Genomic DNA, 9,395 nt, shown 5'->3' with positions numbered 1-9,395 from the left:
TATATATTTTAACAAAATGGTTTTTCCGTGTGAGATTTTTTTAAATTAAAAATGAAAAAGTCGGTTTGCTGTCCAATTTAAAAAACAAAAATATGTAGTGTTTTGTGGATAACAAGTGTAATACATTACTTTTTAAATTAAAAATTTTGAAACTTCATAAATTAAAAAAATCTTAATGATTAAATCTTCTCAATGTATAAAATATTTTTCTTATTTTAACAAGTAAAAAAAAAATTTAAAATTCCTAGTACATTTTTAATTAAGAATTAATTTTAAAATTTTAACTTTTTTATTAATACAAATTATTTTATTCATTCGTTTTATTCGAAATGATAATTATAAAAGGAATTTGAATTAAATTTTAGAATGTTTTTAACAGTAAATTTCAAGAAAATAATTATAATAATAATAGTATAAACCACATAAAGCAGTAATTTATATGTATTATTAAATTAAACAATTTAATTATTTTACTCTGATATATATGATCTCATTTTAAATCGTTACAGACTGTTAGAAGAGCCCAAATTTATGTACTAAATTTTATCCAGATAAACGTAGCAGTTCATAGCTTAAGATGGATTTAATTTACAGACAGACACACAGAAATACTTTGCTAAACAGGAAATCGTACATTTATTGTTGGGAACGATAAATTTTGATAAAATATGCAATCACTCGAGTAATCTTCCTCAAGTTAATGAGAGAAAATCGATGCAATTTCTTGAATTTGCTATTAACGGTACGATAGATGGAATCAATTTTCACAATTAATTGCATTGCAGGAAAAAAAAACAATTATTGATTAAATATATGATATTGTATATAATAGAAGAAGGGGGAAGTAAATTAACTCATGCACCATACGAGTGTAAAAACTCAAAATCGAATATAGGATAAGGGGGATCGAGAAGATTAAGGTGCATTCAATGTCTCCTTCGAGAATCATAACAAAGGAAGAAGATATTGTATAGCATCCTGTCGTAGACCGTTTCTCTATTCATGTTGTGTCATTCAGGAAGTACATGTAGAATTTAATATAAGGAAATACAGCAATCAGCATCGGTTTCCCTTAGCCTTCTGGAATGATATTCTACAAGGAATTCAAACATGATAGAAAAAAAAATTAGTTTATAAAGGTTTTACTCTGACTAGATGAAAGATAGAAAAACAGGCGTATATCTACTAGTGTTAGGACATCGAGTCTTTTAATACTATTAAAGGAATAATGAAATAGAAAGTGTATAGCTGATATTTTACTTTATTTTTTTTTCACTCGAAATTTCTTGAATTAATAATAGAAGAATTGCACACCAGAAAAGAGCTTTTATCCCGCAGATAACAATTTTTTATTTATTTTATTATACAGGTAAAAAATTGATAAGAGGTATGTTCTATCGATTTCACAGACTATAATACTATTATGATAATAAAAAGTGTTGATGTGATATTACAATCTCGAAATATAGTTTTATTGTAATAATTTTTAATATATTAACGCAGAATTTGTTGTTTTTTTTAAAATGATTTTTGCTATTCTTTCTTTCTCTAACATGATTTTTGAATCTTTAATACTATTAAAGGAATAACAAGATGGTGTAGAAGTACTTATAATCAGTTTTTAAAATGAGTTTTCTTCCTTTATTTATTTTTTTCTTTGCTACTAGCTTTTGAAAAGAGTTAAATTTAGACTTCTCTTGACATAAGAAATTAGGTTGCTGGAGAGAATTTGATATAAAAATTGGTTCCTTAGAGTATTTTTCTCTCTATAAAATTGGAAAGAATTTTGGTCCTCTGAAGATGAGTCTTTCTTTTTAAGAAATTTGAACTGTACAAATATATATATATATATAACACCATGTAACTTTAAAAAGTAAGGTTTAAATTTATAAAAACAATAAATCATTTTGTAAAGGAGAATTTATAAAAATAAACGTTTTCTTCAGAAAGAGCTTTAAGATTTCAAGTTAAATTTCGTAGTTTGCTTTGAATTATTAAATAATAATAGTGCATATATTCATCGCAATTGTTATATAACACATTTAAATGAATAAAAGATAAAGCTCTGATTTTTCTCGAATAAGTTATTCTTTTTTTTATTTATACAATTTACAACTTTATCTTAAAAATGTATTTAATGTCTAAACTTGTCAATAATTCTATACATCAAATACACAATGTTACATTTATACGTGGAATTAGTCGCATTGTAGAATATATATAATTTCTCGCCTATACTATATACAGTACAATTAATAGCATTTAAACATGTAATAGAACGAGAAGAAATTTTATATATTTTTTAATAAAATTATTCTAGATTTATATTACTAAATTCTCATTAAATTCATTCCCTTGCTATGGTATTGTATTAATTATAATACTTTAATTAATACACTTTGAAGTTTCTAGTTTTCTAAATAACATAATTAATTTAAAAGTGAATGTTAGAAGTTTAAAAGAAATAATAGCATATTCTTTATTTTTAAATAAAAAAAATTATTTTGTTGGAGATTTTTAAATTTGCACTATTTTTTAGTTTGATGTTAAAAAAAACACTATTTGAAGAATAAAGATAAATTCACGAAAGAAAATTTCAATTGCAATTGCTGGCTCTAAACATAAAGTTAAAAGAATAAATATGGTCTATTTGAAGGAAAAGATTAATTTTTTTAGATATTTTTGTGAAGCGGCCATTTTACTTCTCCTATTTGATGCCTGTTTATTATTTGACATGTTATTTAGAACTTATTTTTCTTCGACAGCAAACAATCTTTTCTTTCTTTCTTTTATTTTGTTTTGAATTTTATTATTTTTCTCTAAATACGTTTAGAATTTATTTATCTTATTTGTTTGTTTTATACTTTTCAATAAAATTAATTAACGTAATATTTATTTCATCTACTTAACCATTCTCGAGTAGATAGTATACTGTTTTATATTTACTTTACTCGGTATAATTTATAATTTATTTATCTAATTGTATGCTAATTTGCAAGTATAATGTGTTACTATCAAAATTTAGATCATAAAAATTTACTTCGTTATTATTTTATTTTCGGTGTTTCGAGAATATCGCATGATTTTTTTTCATTTGTATGGGGCTTTCCATAGAGGAAATAGAAGATGATTACTTTTGAATAGACGTGCAAACAAACGAACGTACTCATAGAATGTAAAACTCGAAATTATTAAGATTAGGAAGGTTTAACGTACAGTACAATTGTCAAAATTGAAATTGTATAGAAATTTGTTTCCATTCATGCACCATTTTCAAAATGGCATCTGTTTGAATTTATTTCATTATTTGAAAGGGGAATAAATGAAATTTTGTAGTGCATCTTATTGAGATGCAAATCATGAATTGTAAAATGCTAATGAAACAAAATTGTAAGTAACTGTTTCAACTCTTCATTTTGATATTAATCCATCAGTTTTGGATAGATTTAAACAGAATAAATTAACAGATTCGGCCCTAAAAATATTGTATTAAAGTATATTTTATACCTAATAAATTTATTTATTTNAAAAAAGTTCGAAATTATTAACCGTGTATAAGTAAATATATGTACTGCTTATTAAAAATTGCTATTAAAATAAAAGAACGAAATTTGTTATATTATATTTTTTAATGATAACAATTAAAACTGTTAAATAATTTTCGATATTTTATAAATATAAAAAAATGCGTGTACAATATTTAAGTAAAGAAAAGTTTTCTTTTGTTTTTTTTTGCAGCTTATCTCCGTCACGCACCGTGTTTTATAAACATATCATTATCTGAAGATAAATGCGCTCCTATATATCGACATGTGTTGGAATTATCAGAAAATGTGAACAAAGAAGAAGACGTGGAAGAAGGATTAAGAAAATCCTGTTGGTAAGAATTACTTTTAATCCTGATTTGTTATCTTCGTTTATCTAATTGGAAAAATTCGATTTTATTTAAATTTTTTTTTGTGTTGTTGCTCATTTAAATTTTTAAAATATTTGCAAGTTATTATCGTAAAAGATCATTGAGAAGCCTGAATCAATTAATGCATTGATTTACGCAAGGAACTAGAGTTGTGATTAATAATTTAGTGATTCATTTAAATGTGCATACCAAATTATTTATATATAATAACACAGCTTCTTTTATATATAAACATTTTATGTATCATTTTAAATTATTATTTACATGCTTCTTGTAAATAAGCAAATTTTATACGAAAAATATGCATTACTATTATTATTAAAGCAGCGTATTAACATAAAATATATTGTACTGCAATTGTTACTATAGAAGCACGTACCAATTTTAATATTTATAAGATTTAAATTTTAAAATAGGGAATAAATTTGTAATTTCTAGATATATATAAAAGAATAAATTCAAAGCAGAAATAAAGCAGAATGAGAAATCATTACGGGACTATTACTCAACGTAAATGTTATCGGAATATTTTTTATCGAAATCGCAATTTTTAACATTTTATTTTCAAAGAAAAATACCAGAATTGAGAGAATTTTAAAAATTTATCATCATCTCTATACAATAATAAAAAACTTTTATTCATGGGAAAAGAAGAATAATCGATGATTCTGATTGACACTTTTTTTCTTTTTCTTTTTTTTAACCTTTTCCTTTCAGTGCCTTCAACGAGTTCGTTCTTTGCAAGTATCATCACGTCTCCAAAGACTGTGGTTCCGATGCAGCTGAATTTCAACAAAAACATCTCGACAGGATATCCGGTCCATTAATGTATGAACATTGCGCTACTTACACTTTTGGTTCCAATACATGCTCCTCTTCCGATCAAATAAAGCCTATCGTACGCATGTTAGCACTTATTTATATCTGTTTAAAACTTTGGATGTAAATTAGAATATAGTGAAAATAAATGTTAGTGAAAGATAATATCGATTTTTTTCTATTTATTTGTTTCTTTTTTTCACTTTTATTTATTACACGTTCGTGTGTAATCTGTGCGGTAACTTCTGATGCTCTTGAGAGTGTAAAAGCATACATTTCTATGGCATTTTAAAGCAATTTCAATACTAAAAAATTGAGATATTATATTGAAAAAAATATATATATATATATAAAGGAGATAATCCATTAATAATGATTTTACCCGTGATAACAATTCATAAAAGAATAATGGTTAAACAGAAAGTGGGATAAAAATCCAGATTAAGAAGATCTGAAGTGAAGATAAGAGTACTGAGTTATGTGAAGATGTTGGAAAAAGATCATTTCGAAGATTGATAATGAAAGACGATGAAAGGGATGAAACGAAGAGTAATATGAAGGGCAACGTAAATGTTTTACGATTAACAATATATCAATCTATCTTTGATTTTAATCTTGATGCAGATAATAAAATACTCATTGATCCAGTAGTGATTTATTTTATAAGCGTTGCTACTCGAGTATTAAATTTGTGGTGATCGTTCACACGGAGTTTATCCTTTGTCAATTTTGTATTCCAGGCATGTTTCCATGCGTCGTAATTCCTAAATTCGCGAATTTATTCATATAAAATTAAAATATAATGTACTTTATCCGGAGAAAAAATTGAAAGTAAAACGTTCAATATTGTGTCTTCCGCATCCTTCTCTTATCTAGAGTATGATGAGCCAATACTTAATCTTGTAATGATTACAAAATTTTTCATTACGACAGAAAGATCGAACACACTAGCAGTTTTAGTTTATTTATTTTAATCGTTACACTTTAAAAAGATAAGAAATTTCAATAATAGGTATTAGTTTTTTTTAATGAAAAGTAAAAAAAATCATCTGTGGATAGGATGAAAACTCGTAGAAAAAAATAAGATCAAGGTGCAATTATGACTTTTTGAACTCTTAAACAAAGAGCTAAAACCAGAAATGTAAAAAAAACAAAGAAAAAAAATGGAATCATATAAAGCGAAGAGATAAATTTCACAAATTCATTTTAGAGTTCGGAAATGTTTTTCTATCTTAATCACAAAGAATATGTAATACCTTCAAGATATCGAAGTATTAAAACTAAATTTGTGCGGATTTTTAGAAAGGCAGCTGCAAATGCTTAATAGAAAGCACCTCTCAACTCAGTCAATCCACATCAAAAAGAAGGAAAGAAGAAGAAGGAGAAAAAAAATGGGGGAAAAGAATGAGGAAAAAAAAAGACGAAAATTGCAAGAGTCAATTTAAGAAATATTGGAGAGAGAGAAAAGTCCGGAATTAAAAAAAAAAGAAATAAAAAATAAAAAAAAAATGGCAAGAGAGAGACCCCCTGGAAGGAATCAAGGCTTGCTGTAAGACGGAAAGTTTTAAGTGAACAGGGAGGGTGACAGGAGGAAATAACCTTTGGGGAAGGCAAACATGTAAAAAGAAGAAAGAAATAAAAAAAAAAAAGGAAACTTTAAATCCGCTCATTCCAATACTTACTTCGAGTAATGATAGGTTAGGAGTCTGTTATATCACGCGCTCATCACGAAAATACCACAGAATATCCCAACGAGACATAAAATATCGATTGGGGGNGAAGTTAGTGTTATAAACAGCAGATTTGGGAAAAAGTATCCTACTTGTCTTAAAATTAAAATACAGAAACTTGGAGAAAATGTAAGGAAAATATATTTCTTTATATAATACATATAGAAATGAACCCTTGAATAATATTTTTTTTATTTTTAAATATATTCAGTTTAGATGACTATTTTGGATTATCCGTTTTTTTCCGATTTTCCGTGCACAACCGTGCACTAATTAGCTCGGATAATCGGCAGTTCGGTGTATTAAATAATAGGATTTTAACTTAAAAATGACTTTTTTTACCGTTGATCGCGTAGTTTTCTATTATTAAAAGTTTTTCGATTTAATCTAACCGAGCATTATTAAATTTTCTTAATTTATACACAAAATCTATAGATCCAAATCTGCAGCTTGTACACAAGGAATATAAGCTACAGAGGAAATCGAAATTTTTCTTCGAAAAATACAATTTTCATGTCTTAAATCGTTTCTTTTGTTTACATTTATTGTTAAGTAACAGTAAATTATTTCGTAAAGTTGCCACACACATCTGTTCTGGTATTAATATAAACAATGCCCAGAACACCGTCAGAAATTGCGGATGAGACAATATACAATTGTTGTTGCCTGAAGATTTAACAAACTTATTCATCCCAGAGGCTAAATTTGATATTTTCTAGTTTCGAAAATAATTATTCTAACAAGAAAAATTTTTCACTTTATTAAAATTCCGTTTATTTTGCTATTCTTATGAAACTAGATTAGTTACTTGTACTGTACAAATAAGCAATTTTTAATTTAGATTCTACTCTGTAAATTTTCACTTTCTTTTCGAAAACAATGTATAAATTAATTTACAACCTATTCTATTATAACAAATTGTATTTTTATTGATTGTTGTTTGAGTATCAACTCGTTTTGAATAGAATTTTTTTAAAAAAATATATCCGAAGAGAACGTAACAATAAATTTTTAAGCATTGCTATGTCTCAAGTCGGTAAATTTTATCATCTAAAATAGATTTTTTCGTATAAAAAAATTAGTTTTATCGCTGACAAAAATATATATGTTTAATTCTATCGAAATGGGAATTGCAAAATTTAATATTTTCTTGAAATTTTTTCTTTTGTTTACGATAAATTTCATTCTTCGCAGATGTACAATTTATGAAGATTAATAAGACAAAAATATGTAGGGATAGAAAAAAGAAATATATATATATAAAGGAGATAATCCATTAATAATGATTTTACCCGTGATAACAATTCATAAAAGAATAATGGTTAAACAGAAAGTGGGATAAAAATCCAGATTAANAGCAATTATATATATATATATATATATATTGATTTATAATTAAATGTAATATAAAATATTTATGCAAAGTAACTTTATGTCGAAATATAGTTTTGATATTTACAATAAAAGAAATGAATATATTTAATATTTATATTTTTTACGTCAAAGTGAAAAAATTCTTTAAAATATCTGAATAAAAGATTAAGTGTTTATGAATATGAAAGAAAATTCGCATTTAACAAACAATAAAGATCTTGAAAATGATATCTCGTTTGTTTTTTTGAGAAAAATGATATTTACGTTTTGTTGAATTTGTTGACTTCTTATAATAAATTCGATAAAGAAAAAGAATAAACTATTGTTGATATATATATATATATATATATATATAATAGAGATCACATTCTTATCGAAAAAGAGTTAAGCTTCGTTTAAGTTGTTGACATTTCCTTTTATCAATATAGCGAGTAGCCTATATATATAAGAGGAGTAACACATGACAGGACCAACGTGATAGCACGATTGCTTTTCTTGATGTCTGTCATGTGTCGTCCAATGGAAATAATCTTAAATAGAAATATTTTCCTATTCCTATATTGATCGAAATATTTTATATATATTTTTTTGTTTCTTTTTATACGTAGGATTGTTTTATTTATAGCTGGAAGCAATTTTCTATGAGTGACGTGTATTTAAAAACTAATTCTTAAACTAGATTTTTTAAAATAATTTTAAAGTTTATTAAGTTTTTTTTAAAAAAATGATTAATAAAACAACATAATTAAATTGAAATTCAAGCGGTTAGAAATATAAAATAAAGTTAACTGTAAAGAGAAACGTAGAGTTAAACTTTGAAATGAATTGAAACGGGTGACGTTAGATTAAACTTTAATCTTTCTAAATACACTAAACCAAATTTTAATCCTGATTACAAATAAGACAAAATACACGAGTTCATCTTATTAAAGTTCTGTATTATGTGAATGTAATTTAAAATACAAAACGAACAAATTTATTTCATTATTTATCATTATTTTATCGTCATAAATTTAAGAAATGTTTTGCCGTTTTGTTATAAAGAAAATTCATATTTGTCGTCGAATAATTACTGTTTTGAATATTTCAATCTTGGTCGAGTTTAAACCTTAAATGAATTTTAAACATAAACTTAATCATTTTGATAGTGTTGTGCATTAATAATAAGATTATGAATTAGCAAATGGTGATTCTCTGTCTTTGAAATTTCCTAAAATTTTCTGATGCTTAATTGTCTCTTTAGAAAAGAAAAATAGAAAATTAATGTGTCGGAAAGTGCGATTAAAATGCATTATTTGAATCTCAGAATTGATGAAAGAAAGATTTAAATAAGTAAAATAAAATATATATTTTTTTCAATAATTTTAAAGATATTAGTCCATAAATATTAAGCAGTTATCATTTTGTTCGATTAAATTGAATGAATCACTTTCTGAGCTATGTTTTGATTAAAAAAATTCACGTTTAATTTAAATTTCTTGCGATTTATTAAAGGCTTTTTGATCTGTGTCAATGTAAAACATTTAAAAATTTGCCTATTATATCGATTTTTTTTT

The 9,395-nt window shown here is 25.1% G+C and overlaps 1 protein-coding gene across 1 annotated transcript in view; it reads left to right on the top strand.

Annotated features, from left to right (window-relative positions):
- LOC111615569 overlaps window positions 1–4,890 on the top strand; it is a 12,875-nt gene extending 7,985 nt beyond the window's left edge. The window contains exons 2-3 of the mRNA XM_023356969.1: window positions 3,739–3,880; window positions 4,634–4,890. Coding sequence (XP_023212737.1) covers window positions 3,739–3,880; window positions 4,634–4,862 — 371 coding nt within the window. The 3' untranslated portion in view covers window positions 4,863–4,890. The remainder of the gene's footprint in view (window positions 1–3,738; window positions 3,881–4,633) is intronic.
- The last annotated feature ends 4,505 nt before the right edge of the window (window positions 4,891–9,395 follow it).

Source organism: Centruroides sculpturatus, unplaced genomic scaffold (genome assembly GCF_000671375.1).
Source record: "Centruroides sculpturatus isolate CEXI.00-Female unplaced genomic scaffold, Cexi_2.0 scaffold2498, whole genome shotgun sequence".
NCBI lineage: Eukaryota > Metazoa > Arthropoda > Arachnida > Scorpiones > Buthidae > Centruroides > Centruroides sculpturatus.
The sequence above is the reverse complement of the archived record's forward strand: the minus strand, read 5'-3'. Positions and strand labels throughout refer to the sequence as shown.